Raw genomic sequence first — 18,932 nt, 5'->3', positions numbered from 1 at the left:
CCGAGAGGATGGTTTAAAATTAAACAACCACTGGAAAGACGTTTCGAATCATACCAAACGCTAACTAATTTCTAACAGCAATTTCAAGCAGTGGTATACCAAACATATTCTTTCTGAACTTTTCTATTTTCCTTTTTTTTTTACTGCTCCCTTACAGCACATCCTGGCCGATATTGTCCGTTTATATTGCACACACACAGTGACCCATCTCCCGCAACCTCCACACAACAAAAGACGGATTAACTCATCCCTGCACACACACAACGACCCATGCCCCGCTCCCTCTACACAATAAAAGATGGATTTACTCAGCCAAGACGGATTAACTCAGCTCCACACCCCACTTAAGTCCCCCCACATGGCCCCTCCCACACGCCCCCCTACCTTAACCTGTATTTAAGCGCTAGGTTCCCAGAGCCTCGCCACTTGGTGCAGCGATTTTGGCTGTGACTGGTCCCACCTGAAGACGGAAGCTTGCGTTGCCTCCGAAACGTCGTGTTTTCATTGTTTATTTTATTTTAATTCGTTTTTACCTATGTGACTTTCCCGAATAAAACCAAAGAGCATGAATCCTTGCAGTCACGAAAGCTTCAAATCTGGGTTGGATTGTGTGAGGAGCTCACAAATCTTTGAAAGATCTGGACAAAGTCCCATCGGCGAGCACCTCCGGCAGGCAAGGCTGCGTTGGCTAGGTCAGGTAGCCCGCATGCCCAATCACCACATGCCTAAACAGCTTTTGTTCGGCCGGATAGAGGGGGCTAAACGGGCGCGACACGGGCTAGAGAAGAGATGGAGTGACGTGGTACAGGAGGACGTGGAAATGAGTGGACTTGCTGATGACTGGTAACATAGGAGTAAAGATCTGCCTCTGTTGAGGGGTAGTTGGAGGCAGTCGCCCTCCAACAACAACAACAGAGGGCGGAGGAGCGACGCTCACAACAACGAGCGGAGCGCCGGGTGGCTAAAGCACAGCCATTTGGCACAGTAGGGGCACAGGTGGTGCATCAGCCAGTCTTCTCAGTCATCTCAGTCAGTCGACCCGTGGCACTTGGGTCTGGGGAGCGGTAGTGTAGCGTTTAACGCGCTTTTCTATAAACCTGGCCACTCGGGTTCGATTCCCGCTCACGGCCAACACCAGTAACGATTATCTGAAAAGGTATTGGGCCTCCCCTAGGTCGACTCAGCCTTAAATGAGTACCTAGTGCGGTGTGTAAACATCGCCACTTGGGAGACAAAGGCGGTCGGGCGTGGTGCTGGCTACCTATCCCCTCGTAGACCGTTCCGGCCTTCATAGGTGCTTGCTAACAGCACTTTCCCCTCCAGTCTGTTAAGGCTATACGGGGGATCTTTGATCTTTGTGAGGAAGTGTGTGTTACTGTGTGAGTGTGTTACTGTGATGAGTGTGTGGGTGAGGGAGTGTATTGTGAGCGGGTGTGTGTGTTCTTACTGTGTATGAGTGGGTCAGTGGCTTTGTGTGAGAGTGTGGGTGAGGAAGTGTTTGTAAGTGCGTGTGTTACTGTGTGTGAGTGGGTCAGTGGCTGTGTGGGTGTGTGGGTGAGCGAGTGTGTTTGAGTGTGTGCATGTGTGAGTGTGTGACAGTGTGTGTAAGTGCGTGAGTGGGGAGAGGTAGTGAAGTGACAGAGTGCCATCTGTTGACCAGGAGGGATAATTAAGGGTATGGGTGCGTTATATAACATCCCACCATAACGGGGGGCGTAACTGCGCTAAGGTCAGAGATCAGTCGGGAAGCTCCGGGAACCTGCTCGAAGGTTCTAAAAGGGCGCGTGGCCGGGACACTATATTTTTTCCAGGTGTCTACTTCACTACCTATCAATCCGAAATGAGTGCTACTCCACAATGTCGAAACGCAGCGAGAACGATTGCGCCGAAACCCTGAACGCTCGTACGCACTGTGGTGGTGCATAGTGTACAGCTCGTCGAGATGAGTCGATTCCCGCATCACCGACCATCAACAGACTAAAAATGACTGCGTCACGGACATTATTCGAGAGCCGGGGTGCTATGGTACCCTGGGCGACCCCCATAAGGTTCATATAAGTGGGACGTGACCGGAGGTTCGGGGCTGTGGTGGGGGTCCGAGTCCTGGCTGCCGTCGCTGTCTTCGCCGCCATCTCTTCTCCATCGCCCGGCCGCATGGCCGATCCGCTGTACGGCTCCCATCGTCGTCGTCGCTGTATCAGTCAGCCAGCTGTGTAGTTTAGACGCCATGGGTCAGCCATGCGTAGCCCAGTGTGCATACATCGCTCAGTGATTGTGCCTGTCAAGTGTGAGGAATAAACACGTCACTCGCTGCAGCAGTGTGGCCGTTAGCGCTGCGCTGTGCTACGAACCCGGTGACCCGAGTTCAATCCCCGCTCATGGCTAACACCACCAAGTGACTCAGCCTCAAACGAGTACCTGGTGTGGTGTGTGAAAACATCGCCTATGGGGAGACAAAGGCGGTCGGGCGTGGTGCTGCTCACGCACTCCCTCGTATGCCACAGTTTCGGCCTTCATAGGTGCTGCTTCTCGCTAACAGCACTTGCCCCAACAATCTGTTAAGGCTATACGGGCAAATTTTTTGAGTGTGAATGAGTGTTGGTCTGAGTGTTTGTGAGTGTGTGAGTGTGTGAGAGTGAGTGTGAGAGTGTGTCTGAGTGTGTGTGAGAGTGTGTCTGAGTGTGTGTGAGAGTGTGAGTGTGTCAGAGTGAGTGTGAGAGTGTGTCTGAGTGTGTGTGAGAGTATGTGCGAGAGTTTGTCTGAGTGTGTGAGTGAAACTGAGTGTGTGAGAGTGTGCGAGAGTGTGAGTGTGTGAGTGAAACTGAGTGTGTGAGAGCGAGTGTGTGTGTGACGATTATCTGAACCAGTCCTGGGCCTCCCCTAGGTCGACTCAGGCTCAAATGAGAACCTGGTGCAGTGTTGTGAACTTCGCCACTGGGGAGACAAAGGCGGCTGGGCGTGTTGGTGCTGGGCACCCACCCCCTCGTGTGCCACAGTGGCGGCCCTCATAGGTACTGCTCGTTAGCAACACTTGCCCCTATAGTCTGTTACAGGCTATACGGGAGATCTTTGTCTTTGCAGAGTCCACGTGAGTCTAACTCTAAGTGTGTATCTATTAATACACAGACATAAAGGCTCCCACAGGATATACACACTCACTCACATACTCAAACACTCATTCACACGCTCACTCGCCCACACTCACTCACTCACACTCAAACACTCACTCACACGCTCACTCGCCCACACACTCACTCAATACTCACTCACTCACTCAAACACTCACACGCTCACTCGCCCACACACTCACTCACTCACATACTCACTCACTCACACTCACACACTCGCCCACACACTCACTCACATACTCACACACTTACTCACACGCTCACTCGCCCACACACTCACTTACACACTCAGTCACTCACAGACTCATTCGCCCACAGACACATTCACAAACTCACTCAATCAATCACTCACTCGCCCGCACACTCACTCACTCGCCCACAGACACTCACACATTCACCCACTCACCCACACATTCACACTCACACACAACAACAACCGCCATTCGACACTAAGTGGCGGTGACGTCACTACGACGACGCTTGTGCCAGGCCATGTGCACCTTGAGGCTACGTGAAATGTCGAACGCCCGCTGGCAGGTCACGGGGCAGACCCAGGTGCCACGGGTCGACTGACTGAGATGACTAGTTGATGCACCACCTGTGCCGCCAACTGTGCCAACCTGCTGTGCTTTAGCCACCCGGCGCTCCACTCGTTGTTTTGAGCGTCGCTCCTCCGCCCTCCGTTGTTGTTGGAGGGCGACTGCCTCCAACTGCCCAGTAGCGTCCTTCATGAGCCTCCTGCACAGAGGCCGATCTTGACACCGCTGGTACCAGTCATCGGCAAGTCCACTCAGCTCCACGTCCTCCTGTACCACATCACTCCATCTCGTCTCTAGCGCGTGCCGCGCCCGTTTAGCCTCCCTCGATCCGACCGAACAAAACTGTTTCGGCATGTGGTGGCTGGGCATGCGGGCTACATGACCCAGCCAACGCAGCCTTGCCTGCGGAGCTCACCGATGGGACCTTGCCCAGATCTTTCAAAGATTTGTGAGCTCCTCACACAATCCAGCCTGGTTAAACCCAGGATGGATCGTAGGCAGGCTAGCCTAAATTTTCTAACCGGCGAAGATGTTCCATTTGGGGGGTCTACGTTTCGCAAGCGTAGAGAAGGGAGGGAATGACCGTGGCCGAGAAGACCTGAAGCTTAGTGCGGAGTGACAGACCAGGTAGCTTCCACACAGCGTTACGCAACCGATGGAAAGATAATGCCGCTCCACTGATTCGGAGTGAGACCTCTGCTGTTAAACTGGAGCCGGTCATAAGCACACTGCTCAGGTATGGGAAACTCTCCACTCTCTCCACAACTGCCCCATCACCGATTGGGAGTTGTGGGGGTGGAGTGTCCGATGGTACAAAATACCCAGCCAGGTGCTTAGTTTTGGTGGGGCTGATGATAATGCCCCATCTCTTAGTGGCACACTCCAGTCTCAGCAGCAGTGTCTCCAACTCCTCTGAATGAGCAGCTATTACCAAATCATCGACATACATAATGTGGTTGAGCAATAGGGAGCCATCCCTTGACCGCACCCGGGCATCGATCAGCCTCCCATTATATCTTTACCAAATGGAGATTCCCCCAGTACAGCTATTGAAGGCTTCACGAACTACGTGGTCAAAATAGATGTTAAATAATGTGGGAGCCAGAGGACATCCCTGTCGCACCCCAAGGTGTACAGGGAATGGCTCTGACTCCCAGACACGTAGTTTTACCCGGGCCCGTTCACCATCAAGAAGGTCCTCTATGATCGTGAGCAGAGGGTCAGGGACTCCAAAAGCACGAAGAACAACCCAGAGCCCAGGCCTACTGATGGTATCATAGGCCTTGACCAGGTCAATAAAGCAGAGAAGTAGGTCTTGCTGGAATTCCCTACACCTCTGCTGTATCAGATGGACAGAAAATATGGCATCTGTGCAGGACCGCCCTTTCCTGAAACAGCATTGGTGCTCCGCAAGCCTCTCCTCAGCGTGCCTGGAAAGGCGATGTTGAATAATCCTTGCCAGGACCTTTACCGGCACACTGAGGAGTGAGATACCCCTGTAGTTGTTACAGTCTGTGCGGTCACCCTTCTCAAAGAGGGGGACCACCAGGGCATCCTTACAATCCTGCGGAACCCGTCCAGTGGTCCAGACTGTTGTTATGTCATGTAGGGCAGTCTGTGCAAAAAAACGCCACCGTCCCTCAGCATTTCGCTTGGGAGATCATCTCTGCCCGGTGCCTTTCCTGTTCTCAGACTCCGGATCGCCTTCAGTACTTCCTCAACAGATGGCACCTCAGCCAGCCACTCACAGGGAGTGACTTCTTTCAATATTTGAGGCACTGCAGCCTCAGCAGGGTCATCCCCACTTTGTGCCACGATGTTTTCCTGGCTGAGGGATTTCCCCTACACCCAGGACCTCACAGAAATGCTCAGCAAATCTGCAAACCTGTTCCTGGGGGTCGGAGTTTGGATCACCGTTTTTTCCTCTAATGATGGTAATAGGTGTGGTGCTGCAGGTTACTTTTTTGATGGAGTTAAATAGAGATTTGTGATCGCGGGCCACTGAGGCAGACTCCATCTCCTCAGCAACCTGCAACCACCACCCATCCTTGCAGTGCCTCACGGCTCTTCGAACCTCCGAGCGAAGGCTGCGATAAGCCTCCTCATTCTCTGACGTGGGATTCTGTAGCCGATGACAGTGGGCCTGTCGCTTTTTCTCAACCATCCTGAACACCTCCTCTGTCAGCCAGGGTCTCTGGGGAGGTCTGGACCGCGTACCCAAACCAGCCATTGCAGCTGCACGAGTCACAGTCCTAAACCTCGCCCATTTACCCTCGACATCAGGAGGAGTGGGGGACGATGCCAACCCCAGCCGCAAGCGATGATGAAATTCTCGCTTGCAACTTTCATCAGCTAACTGAAACCAGGCCACTTTAGGTTGGAATGGGGTCCTGGCTGTACACCCACCACTGGAGTGGAAGAATGACAGGCCCATCTTACAGATGACTAGTCGGTGGTCAGAGGGCAGATCAGCTCCACGATAGGTCCAGGTGTCAAGGACATGGGCTCGCATCCTCTGGTCCGTCACTACGTAGTCCAGCAAATGTTCTTGCTTGGACCCGGCATGCATCCATGATGTTGTGTGGATGCGCCGATGTCGGAACAGCGTGTTGGTAATTACAAGCCCATGGGCTGCACAAAAATGTAGCAGCCTCCTACCGTTGTTATTGAGCTAATCTGGCCCATGCCCTCCAATCACTCCAGATCAGGTGCCAGCATCATGACCAACTCGGGCATTGAAGTCACCCAACAAAATGACTCTATCCCGAGGGGCCACTTTAGCCAGCACCTGTGACAGGAGGTCATAGAAGGCATCTGACTCATCGGCTTTGCCTGCATCCCTCCCTTCGTCTTCGGTGGGGGCATAAGTAACCACGACCACCACTCCTCGCCTCCGGTTGAGCCCCCGTTTAGCCCCTGTGGTGGTCACAGATGCCATGAGGGGAGGAGCCAATCAGAATTAGCCCTCCCCCCACAGCACTGTCCACGACAAAGTTGCCCGTCCTGCACTGCGAGGAGGTAGGGGGTTGTTTTGCCAGACACCTGCCTGACACCTCCCTGGGTATTTTGTACCACACACACATTAACTCACTCAAAGTGACTTAGTCACACATTCATTCACACACTCATTCACCCAACAACCGGCATTCGCCACTACGTGGTGGTGATGTCACCACGACGCTTGTACCAGGCTATGTGCATGTTAAGGCCACGTGAAGTGGCAAAAGCCTGCTGGCAGGTCACGGGGCAGACCCAGGTGCCACGGGTCTACAGACTGAGATGAGTGGCCGATGCACCACCTGTGCCCCCTACTGTGCCAACCTTCTGTGCTTTAGCCACCTGGTGCTCTGCTCGTTGTTGTGAGCATCGCTCCTCCCCCTCTCCATTGTTGTTGGAGGGCGACTGCCTCCAACTGCCCAGTAGCGTCCTTCACGAGCCTCCTCCACAGAGGCCGATCTTGACACCACTGGTACCAGTCATCGGCAAGTCCACTCAGCTCAACATCCTCCTGTACCATCTCTTCTCCACGTTTCGCAAGCATAGAGAAGTGAGGGAATGACTGTGGCCGAGAAGACCTCAAAATTCGTTCGGAGCAACAGACCAGGTAGCTTCCACATAGCATTATGCAACCGATGAAAAGATAATGCCACACAACTGATTCGGAGTGAGACCTCTGCTGGTTAACCATAGCCAATCATGAGTACACTGCCCAGGTATGGGAAACTGTCCACTCTCTCCACAACTGCCCTATCACCAATTGGGAGTGTCCGATGGTACAAAATACCCAGGCAGGTGCTTAGTTTTGGTGGGGCTGATGGTAAGATCCCACCTCTTAGCAGAAAGCTCAAGGTTCAGCAGCAGCGCCTCCAACAGCTCTTCTGAGCAAGCAGCAATTACCAGATCGGCAAACGTAACATGGTTGAGCAAAAGGGAGCTATCTCTTGACCACACCTGGGCATTGATCAGGCTCCCATTGTAGCTGTAGCAGATATAAGGCTTCAGGAAGTACGTGGTAAAAATATATGTAAATTAATGTGGGAGCCGGAGGACATGCCTGTCGCACCTGAAGGTGTAGAGGGAATGGGTCCGACTCCCGGCCATGCAGTTTTACCCGGGCAGCAAAGAATATGAAATCCTGCAGTCACGAAAGCTGTAAGTGAAGATAAGTAATGTAATAATAGGAAGGTGATATTTAAAAAAAAATGGTGTATTTGAACGTGAGTTCACACAATAAAAAAAAGATATTTTAACGTGAGTTGACACAATAATGAAGATGAAAGCAATGGGCAAGTTATAAGCAAAACATATTAGCTGTATGATTTGTATGCTGTGTATGGCATTGTGACAAATGCGAAATTTATGAAAATGTTTTTAGCTACGTGACGTAACAGGTGAGCTGCCAGACCACTGAAAATCACCCCCTGCCTCGCAACCCTCCGCATTCCCCCTGCCACCCCTCCCCCACTACCCCAACATTGCTTCCCTACACCACATTCATAAATACAGTTACACCATCCGAAGCTCATCAGAATCTTGGAGCCGCGTTCTCCCTTGGCTTCGTGTGGGGTTCACAGAGAGAGAAAGCTCCCCGCTCATTGTCGTCTCAGTCAGGCTCAGAGTCGGTGCCGGTGATCGGAGCTCTTGAGGTGAAATGCACCGGGCTGCTGTGCGAGTCGTGCGTGGGACAGCTCCATCTGTTGCAGCGCCAGTGTCGCCTCTCCGCTTAAATCTACAAACGCAGGCCTTCTCTGGGAGTCCATTTGCTCCTCAGCTCCTGCTTCCCCTCCTCACTGAAGTCATTGCACTCCACCCTGCAGCACAGAGAGAGGCTCACGCTGACACGGGTTCACACGGAGACTCGGGCAGCTCCGCACCGTTCGAGACCCATGCAGCCCACAACAACCACTCTGGATGAAGGTCTCCTCATGCTATTAGAGCTGCTTCACCATACTTCACCACGCGGGTCAGTGCAGGTCTGTGATGGCAGGGACTGCAGATCTAGGATCGTAGAATAGTTCAAGGGTGGATTGTGCTGCACACTGCAGTCTGTTGCCCACAACTTAGCTCTGCTGCCTATAACGCCTGTGGTTATGTGCGGTGGTCACAAATTTAAGCACTCCAGGCTAAACCCTGTTTATCTTGCAGATTTAAGATCAGGCACATTCCTCAGTCGTTTGGTCATGTTCATTGGTCTGATAATGAATATTCTTATTATTTGGAGGAGCTGGGTCAGCCTGGTGGCGTGTTGGCTGTTGTGTTGTCCAGCTCTCTCTGATGATGGTTGCTTGTGTTGCAATCGAAACGTCGATTCTATTATTATGTGATTTTATTTTCTACGTGACTTTACCAAAAGAACCAAAGAGAATATTAAATGCACTGGAATACACTCCACTACTCACTCCACTTCTGGCAACGGCTCTCATAGCACACAAACATGCTGTGAAGGTCCATTTCCAAAACGTTGCCTTTTCCATATTTTCTCCTGCTGAGGCCACAGTGTTACTGACGAATCTACGTTGTTTTGTCTGTAGCAACAATCAGAGCACGTAGGAGACACGAGCATCATAACTTACCTGAGCTTCCTCAATGCTTTGTTGGTGATCATGATTTCATGGAGAGCTGGGATCGATTTGTCCGTCAGTGAGCAGCCTATCAGACTACAGGGAGAGAAGAGGCACTGAGTGGGGTGAAACTGGACAATAAAAAGTATACACACTCACAAAAAATGGAGAGCAACTCAACATATTTTAGTACAATAAGTGTGGAAATGTCGTAGAATCAGCTAAACAGAGGGAGGGAGTAAACATTTCGGACCCAGGAACGCAACCCTATTTGTCTATGAATTGTTTAATGCGGCTTCATCCAACACAGCATTTTACAGAAACGTAACCCACCGCATTTGGCGAGATCTGCAATATTTTGTATTAAAAATCGCATTTGTTCATGAAAGGTCACTAGATACAGGCAGAGGAGCCAGAATCTAAATCTGAATATGTATTAATAATGGAGAATCCGAAAAGCTAAAAAGCTCTCTTTCACAGATGTCCACGCTACCAATTACGAGGCCAAGGCTGGTTTAAACTGTATATTGGGTAAGGATCAAATAATGTTCAAATGTATAGGGTTGGCGTATAAGAGCCATTGGTGATTTATGGCTTTAATAAGAGTTAGATTGTGGTGTTATTAATGTAAACGTATGGGTGGGGAATTAATGTAAACGTAAGGGTGGGCAATTAATGTCAAGATTGCAGCCGTTCATTATATAAAATTCTTAATTGTAATCTATGACGTTAAAAAAAGATGATCATTGATTATATTTAGAGCGTGCCTATCTGGGTTCCAACATCCGGTGAAACCGATAAAACCGCTCCAAAGGCTGAACCAGTCTGGCGATCGGCACAAAGTATGTGACAAAACAAGCAGCTATGCTTTATTTCAGTGTCAAACAATATATACAGTTCATTACACACTACATACAATAACTTAAACAATGAAAATACTTCATCATTAGACCTCCTTTGCCAGTATCAAAATATAATAATAGGGTTTTTTCCCCTTTTTCTGGCAACAAAACTGAAACCTTATTACAAGGATTCATGTCTGCATTAACCACAATACCTGCAGTCAAAATGCAAACAAAAAAATACTATGATAATATATGCATTGTCCTTGAAACTGAAGGGAAGTCCCTTGGTGTGGACCAATCAGTTTCAAAGACAATGCATATATTATCATAGTTTTTGTTTGCATTTTGACTGCAGGTATTGTGGTTAATGCAGACATGAATCCTTGTAATAAGGTTTCAGTTTTGATGCCAGAAAAAAGGGGAAAAAACCCTATTATTACATAATGAAAATACTGCACTATATAAATGTTCCATGACTAATAACTATAGTCATAGAAACAGAAAGCATGAAGTGCGATCTGGCGAACATTGAGTGCAATTCGGCATTCACCAGAGCATCGGTCTGAAGGCTGCATCAGTCCAACGATTTACAAACACAAGTTGTTGTTGTCAAACACAAGTTGTTGTCAAACACAAGTTGTTTAACAAGAGCATAGTACACACATCACCCCATGCAGATTCTTTGATATTGGAGTGGTGAGTGCGGTACAGTAAATGTTGTGGCCGAAACGTCGTGATAATGTTATTTTATTAAGTTTTATTTTTATTCCATTCTACGTGACTTTACCGAAAGAACCAACAAGAGTAAATAGTCACTTTTTACAGCAGGATATTCATTTTGTCTTTGTATATTTATTTAAGCGATTTTTAGGTCGCAAACTATTTAATAACACTAAATATATATATACAGAACACCTAAAAATATAATCGTATTTAAGAATATGCAAAAATAAGTCATTTTAAATAATGATGCGATTATCTGGTGTTTTTGAAAATCCGGCTGCCAGATAATCGATGATCTAATGTATTAACATAATATAATTTAAAACAATATAATTGGTTAGAGTAGGTAATGTTACAATTGTAATTGTATTGTTAATTAATAGTGGTTAAAAGTGCTGTAAAAAGTGTGGTTAATAACTTAATTGATGAGTGCATTAAAATAAAGTTATAATCGACGTTAAATATACAACATTATCATGCTATACTGAGTATCTTGGTGTTTTGTGTCTGTATGTGTGTATATATTTGTTAAGGTGTACTTATATTAGTGTGTGTGCATCAGGACATTACTCACTCTAACGTCTCCAAACTCCCTTCTCTCCCCAACATCCCGTCCGCTAAAAGTCGGAGGCCGCTGTCTCCGATCTCGTTCTGACTCAGCCTAAACCCGGGTGGACGCGAGAAGGGACAGCGCTAACTCACTGAGCCTACGGGAACCGCGGAGTCAAACACGTGGTGAGTGAGGGACACTCACAATGGCAGTGCACATGACCAGAGCACGCACGTTCATGAGCAAAGATGCTCATTGTTTAATGCTTCTGTGTTAGACATTTTATATATAATAGGTGGCATTCACAAATATCAGTTTACTCACAATCATCCATTCAGTTATTCTGCATTGTACCTTTATAATATGAAAAGTGTTTGCGTTTATAAAAACACAAAGTTGCCACAGAGGATCACACACAAGTGAAGTACATTTCCATCGAGAACACAGGGAGATGTTTTCAATTAATATATCTGCTAACAATATGTTGTGAATATGAATATTGCTTTAAACTATGGGTTAAACTAAACAAATGTGTTAAGATTACAGTAAACATTTTTTAAAGTGAACTCGATTAAGCAGGACAGCAAGATTAAATGTATTCACATTTAAATGTTTACTTCACAACGCGTTGCACCAATAATTAGCACAGTTCGTGCACAGAGCGCATGTGAGAAACGAACAGCAGAGCTTACCCGAGACTCTTCAAACCTGTGATGGCCTTGAGGATGACACTGAGAGAGGAACCCGACTTGTCCGTCAGTGAGCACTGATACAGGCTGCAGGGAGAGAAGAGACTGTTAGTGGGGGCAGAGGGGATGGGTGGAGGGTCTGGGCACAGAGTGGGGGATTGTGAGGGGTGGGGAGGAGTGGTGAGGGGTGGTGGTTGATGGGACAGTGGTTGAGGGTCGTGTTTGTGGACATGGTGCACAAATGAACCTCATGTCAACTTTAATTGGAGCTTGCAAATAGCAACTCCTGTTTAGGTTTTTGGGTTGAATGTGATGTGTGTGAATGCCTATTATGTGTATATTTGTGTTAGTCCATCTCTATGCGTGTTTGTACATGTGTATCTTAATTCTAGATTTGTAGCTTTCGTGACTGCAAGGATTCATACTTTTTGGGTTTTTTTCGGTAAAGTCACGTCGGTAAAATAAAATACAATAGAACAATAAAATCACGACGTTTCGGAGACGACACAAGCTTCTGTCTTCAGGTGGAACAGTCACAGCAGAATGTGTCAAGTGCACAGTTCCAAGACGACTTGGATTATATATAGGTCAGGGGGGGGGGAGCCAGAAAGGGACGTGGGTGGGTGGGAGGGCTGAGTTAAGCCTCCTTTTGTTAAACTGCACAACAGTAGGTAAACAACCCTTTTGGTTTTCTGTTTTTTTTTCCAGGGGGAGGCGATGCAAGACATTAAGTACAGTTTAACAAAAGGCGGCTTAACTCAGCCCTCCCACCCATCCACGTCCCTTTCTGGCTCCCCCCCACCGACCTATATATAATCCAAGTCGTCTAGGAACTGTGCACTTGACACAGATATGTGTTGCCTCCGAAACGTCGTGATTTTATTGTTCTATTTTATTTTACTACGTGACTTTACCGAAAAAAACAAAAAGTATGAATCATTGCAGTCACGAAAGCTTCAAATCTAGAATTAATTACCTCTACGGGGAGGATTTTCACCTATCTGTAAGACCTTTTAACAGACGAGATAAGAAGTCACAGCTCATCAAGACGCTGACCTTCCTCAAAAGATGCCGCGACAACAAGGTAATACCCATCGCTTTTACACTAACATCTGCTGCTGTATCTTCACCGAACTCTAAAAGGATTCTGTTTAAGGCTAGCCTATCACTAATCTCAGAGAGGATAAGAGTACTCCGATTTGAACACGATAGTTTAGACAGGACTCTCCAACAATCTCATTTAATGTTAACACAAAAAATGTCCCCTTCTGATTGGAACCACGTTGACAACATGACGGCTGCCTCTGCTGATTCACTGTGCAAAGCTAACCTGATCGCTAAATTCAACCGCCTATCAAAGAAGAACCCAGGATGACACATCACAAAACTAGACGTTAACAAAATCGTTATTAATCAGAGTAACATCCCGATTTCTGACAACCTGAAAACAGTAATGGCTAAAGGACTAAATTTAGCATTCACCCCTAAACATATATCAGTAGAGGATATCATCTCTCAGGTAGATGTAGCCGTCCAAGGTATAGGACACATCCAAGCAGACGTTGCAAGAGCTGAGATAGCCACTATTCTTAAAAATGCTAAGAAACCCACTAGCAACATCAGCAAAAACGAGCGATCTGAACTCGCGAATTTAAAAAAAGAGAGATCATATAGTCATCCTCTCGGCCGACAAAGGCAATGCCACTGTCATTATGGATAAAAACTCATACAACAAGAAAATCCAGGACCTACTCAATGATGGGAGTTACTCAAAAATTAAAAATGATCCTACTAACAGCCTAACGATGAAAACCAACAAGATCATCACTAGTTCGATGTCCCTAATCGAACCAACCAAACGTCCCCCCCCCCCCTAAAACCCTCCACTGCAATACCTCCAAGATTCTATGGTCTTCCCAAAACCCATAAAGAAGGTACCCCACTACGACCCATCGTATCCACGATCAACTCCCCTACCTACAAGCTAGCCCGCTTTCTGTCAGATACTCTGCTTCCCTTCACTGGCAAGACCACCTCAGCAGTACTTAACTCAACCCAATTGGTTTCTATGGTCAAACACATTGTACTATCTCCTGACGATATTCTCGTCAGCTTTGATGAGGTTTCTCTTTTCACCAAGGTCCCAGTACCTGATATCATAACAATAATTGAACATTTGGTCCAACATGGACTGAAGCCAGAGGTACCTGCGCTTGCTAGGCACTGCCTCACCAACACCTACTTTACTTGGAATGGCACCTTCTACAAACAAAATGAGGGTACCCCCATGGGTTCTCCCTTGTCACCAGTGATAGCCAATGTTTTCATGGAGAAATTTGAATCAGACGCCATCCAAACATCCACCCTTCGCCCTTCCCTATGGAAGAGATATGTGGATGACACTTTCGTCATTTGGCCACATGGCCTCCCAGCATTGAACCATTTCCTAGACCACATTAATTCCAGACACCCATCCATCAAATTCACCATGGAAGTGGAGAAAGATGGCAAGCTGCCATTCTTGGAAGTTCTGTTTGAGAGGAGGACTGATGGATCTTTGGGACATTCTGTTTACAGGAAGTCCACCCACACAGACTCCTACTTGAAGCCTGAGTCCCACCACCACCCGACTCAAAATAACTCTCTCATCAAAACGTTATACCATAGGACCCATTGCATTTCGGACCAACACCACCTGGCCAGTGAATTAAAACATGTACATCTGGCCCTCAAGATGAACGGATACTCTGACCGTACCATCCGCCAAGCTGTTTCTCCCACCATACAGAAACAACCACATGAGACCCCGATCAAAATCATCACGTTACCATACATAGCAGGCGTTACTTAAAATATTTCCAAAATTCTTAACAAACACAAGATCCAGGTCTGGTTCAACACAGTACACAAAATGCGTGATCTGATCCCATCCGTGAAGGATGTCATCCCTGACTTACAGTACCCCAGTGTTTACAAATTGAGTTGTATCTGCGGTGACTGCTATATCGGGGAGATGAAACGACATATTTCTGACCGAATCCACGAGCACAAATCAGATTTGAAACACGGCAAAACGAATTCTTCGGCCGTGGCTGATCACTGCTTCAACACAGCGGGTTCTCATGACATTGTGTTCTCTGATGCCAAAATTCTCTGAAAACCTCCCGGTTATCACCAAAGATTTGTCCATGAGGCCATCCAGATATACAAACATAGACAACGTCAACCGAGAGGATGGTTTCAAATTGAGCAACCACTGTAAATATGTGATAAATCAAGTCATACATTAGCTGCCTTTTAATTGTACAGCCATTTCCACTTCTCAGTGGTTGTATGTCAAAGTTTAGCTATCTTATAATTTTACAGCCATTTTTGTAGTTTACATTTTAGGTTTCAAAAAATTGGTCTGTACTTGATGTCTTGCATCGCCTCCCCCTGGAAAAAACCCCACCGCCAGAAAACCAAAAGGGTTGTTTACCTGCTGTTGTGCAGTTTAACAAAAGGCGGCTTAACTCAGCCATCCCACCCACCCACGTCCCTTTCTGGCTCCCCACCCCCCGACCTATATATAATCCAAGTTGTCTTGGAACTGTGCACTTGACACATATTCTGCTGTGACTCTTCCACCTGAAGATGGAAGCTTGTGTTGCCTCCGAAACGTCGTGATTTAATTGTTCTATTTTATTTAATTTTACCTACGTGACTTTACCGAAAAAAAAAGTATGCGTATCTTAGTTTATGCATATATGCATGCATGTGGGAAGTAGTGGTGCAGTGGTTAGCACAGTGAGCCACAAACCTGGTTCGATTGCCACTCACGGCGAACTTCATTGATTAATATCTAAAACGGCTGTGGACCTCACCTAGGTCGACTCAGCCTTAAATTGGTACCTGGTGTAGTAAGTAAACATCAGTTGGCTGAGTGTGGTGCTGGCCTCCCAGCCCCTCATGTGCCATTCTGGTCTTCATTAGGTGTTCCGTAACAGTATATGACCAAAAGTCTGCTAAAGGCTCTCTGTAGAATCTCTGTGTATGTATATATAGATCAAACAATCATGATTTCTCTTCGATATTGCATCATCCTGTAAGCGGTCACATCTGAAAGCGTTTCATTTAACATCTTATCACAACGTAATTGAAAGGAAACCCCCAGTGACAACTGTCTGAGCACAAAGTAACTTAGCACCTGGCCTGCATATCGGCATTTCCACTACAACTCTTCCAGTAGCCTCTCATTCCTAATTTCCTCAGAACATACTCCCATTTCCGCATCAAACAATATATACATTACATTGTACACTACATACAACTTAAACAATGAAAATACTGCACTTATATACATTTTCATGACTAATAACTACAGTAAAGAAACAGTAAATATACAGCGTGATCCGCCGAAAATTGCGTGCAGTTCGGCGTTCGCCAGAGCAACGGTCTGAAGGCTGCATCAGTCCGGCGATTGCCAAACACAAGTTGTTGTTGTCAAACACAAGTTGTTGTCAAACACAAGTTGTTGTTGTTAAACACAAGTCGATGTCTAACACAAGTTGTTGAACAAGAGCGTAGTACGCACATCACCCCATGCAGAGTCGTAGATATTGGAGTGGTGAGTGCGGTACAGTAAATAGTCACTTTTTACAGCAGGATATTTATTTTGTCTTTTTATATTTAGTTAAGCGATTTTTATATCGTAAACTATTTAAAACAGTCTATATATACAGAACACCTAAAACAATCTTATTCAAGAATGGGCAAAAACAAGCTATTTTAAATAATGATGTGATCATCTGGTGTTTTTTGAAAATCCAGTGCCATCTCCCCTCCGATGCTCCTGCCTAATCGATGATCTACTGTATTAACACAATATAGTAGGTAACGTGACAATGTTAATTATATTGTTATTCATATTCTTAGCTCTTTCGGTAAAGTCATGTTGAAGGGGAACAAGAAAATAAAAAAAATATATAACAATAAAAATTCTCACGAATTTTCGACCATAACACAAACGGTCGTCATGAGGTGTGAAAAACCAACGGCAAGAAACATTTGAAAGAAGTTTCGGTTTGCATTTATTTATTTATTTAGTGACGGTGTATTTATTTATAACAAAAACGTCAGCGCCACGCACAGCGATTTGGCAGTTTATTTAGAAGGACGAGTCCATCTATGTTCTGAAAAGAGGCGGGGGGAGACGAAAAATGAGTGTATGCTGTCTGAAAGCCACCGTAAGCGTGAACAATCAATTAAGACCTGAAATGGTTTATCAAATCCTTCCAATGATTGCTAAGTCAGAATCCATCTTCTCGGTTGAAATTGTCTCTGTGCTTGTATATGTGGATAGCTTCATGAACGAATCTCTCATGGTAGCCAGATGGCTTACAGAGAAGCTCTGTCTTGGAGAAGTCAATGTCATGTGAGCCTACTGAATTATAACAATGATCTGCCACGGCCGAGGTGTTGGTCCTACCGTGTTTAAGGTCTGCTTTGTGTTCACGAATGCGGTCCGAGACATGGCGTTTGGTTTCTCCAATGTAACAACTATCACAGATGCAACTTAGTTTGTAGACACCAGGGTACTGTATGTCCGGAATCACATCTTTTACAGACGGAACCAGATCACAGATTTTATATAATGTGTTGAAACGGACCTGGATCTTGTGTTTATTCAAGATTTTGGAGATATTTTTTTTGTGATCCCCGCAATGTAGGGTAAAGTGATGATTTTGAAAGGCTCCCCAAGAGGGTCCTTCTTCATGGTTTGAGTGATAGCTTTGCAGATTGTATAGTCGGAGTAACCATTAGCCTTAAGAGCTTTGTGTACGTGCTTGAGTTCACTGCCTATGTGTTCCTGGTCGGATATGCATTGGGCTCTATGGTACAGTCTTGATGAGATAGTTCTTCTGTGATGGATGGTGGTGGGAATCCGGTTTCAGATAAGCATCCGTATGGGTAGCTTTCCTGTAGACAGTGTGGCTCATTGAACCATCAGGTCTCTTTTTTATTAGGACATCCAAAAAAGGTAGCTTGCCATCTTTTTCGACTTCCATGGTAAATCTGATGGCTGGGTGTATGGAATTGATGTGGTCGAAGAATTGGTCTAGAGCAGGCCGGCCATGGGGCCAGAAGACAAAAGTGTCATCCACGTACCTCTTCCATAAGGTTGGGCGCAGAGTGGCAGTCTGGATGGCGTCAGTCTCAAATTTCTCCATGAAAATGTTAGCTATAACCGGAGATAGGGGGGAGCCCATTGGGGTGCCCTCAGTTTGTTTGTAGAAAGTTCATTCCAAGTGAAGTATGTATTGGTTAAACAGTGTCTCACCAGGGGGGGTACCTCAGTGTTTAGTCCTTGATGAACCAAGTCTTCAATGATTGCGATGGTGTCAGGTACAGGAACTTTGGTGAATAAGGAAACTACATCAAAACTGACAAGCAGGTCGTCTGGGGACAGGGAAATACCCTTGATTGTCGATACCAGGTGAGTAGAATTTTCTACCGCAGAGGTGGTTTTTCCAGTGAAAGGACGCAGGATTTCAGACAAAAAACGAGTCAGTTTGTAGGTGGGGGAGTTGATAATAGAGACGATGGGACGAAGGGGTGTATCTACTTTATGTATTTTTGGCAAGCCGTATAATCTTGGTGGCCTGGCAGCAGAAGGTTTCAACGAAAACTGTTTAGATTGATCAATTAATGCGGTTGAATCAGAAATTATTTTGTTGGTTTGTGTGACGAGGCTGTTGGTGGGATCTATTTTTATTTTTGTATAACTAACATCGTCGAGTAATTCTTTAATTTTGTTGTTATATTCTATTTTATCCATGATGACAGTAGCATTGCCCTTGTCAGCTGAGAGGACGACAATGTCATCCCTCTTTTTTAATTTATATAATTCAAAACGCT

At 46.4% G+C, this 18,932-nt stretch overlaps 1 protein-coding gene across 1 annotated transcript in view; it reads right to left on the bottom strand.

Moving 5' to 3' along the window:
* Positions 1 to 7,858: 7,858 nt before the first annotated feature.
* LOC142908435 (NACHT, LRR and PYD domains-containing protein 3-like) overlaps positions 7,859 to 18,932 on the bottom strand; it is a 41,438-nt gene continuing 30,364 nt past the window's right edge. Inside the window, exons 6-9 of the mRNA XM_076059139.1 lie at positions 12,039 to 12,122; positions 11,371 to 11,457; positions 9,241 to 9,324; positions 7,859 to 8,478 (exon numbers count right to left, since the gene is read on the bottom strand). Coding sequence (XP_075915254.1) covers positions 8,397 to 8,478; positions 9,241 to 9,324; positions 11,371 to 11,457; positions 12,039 to 12,122 — 337 coding nt within the window. The 3' untranslated portion in view covers positions 7,859 to 8,396. The remainder of the gene's footprint in view (positions 8,479 to 9,240; positions 9,325 to 11,370; positions 11,458 to 12,038; positions 12,123 to 18,932) is intronic.

The sequence above is a fragment of the Petromyzon marinus genome (genome assembly GCF_048934315.1).
Source record: "Petromyzon marinus isolate PM22_M1 ecotype Great Lakes invasive population chromosome 84 unlocalized genomic scaffold, UKy_Petmar_22M1.pri1.0 chr84_unloc.3, whole genome shotgun sequence".
In the NCBI taxonomy this organism is placed as follows: Eukaryota; Metazoa; Chordata; class Hyperoartia; order Petromyzontiformes; family Petromyzontidae; genus Petromyzon; species Petromyzon marinus.
Note: the sequence above shows the minus strand (reverse complement) of the source record. Positions and strands in the feature narration are given on the sequence as shown.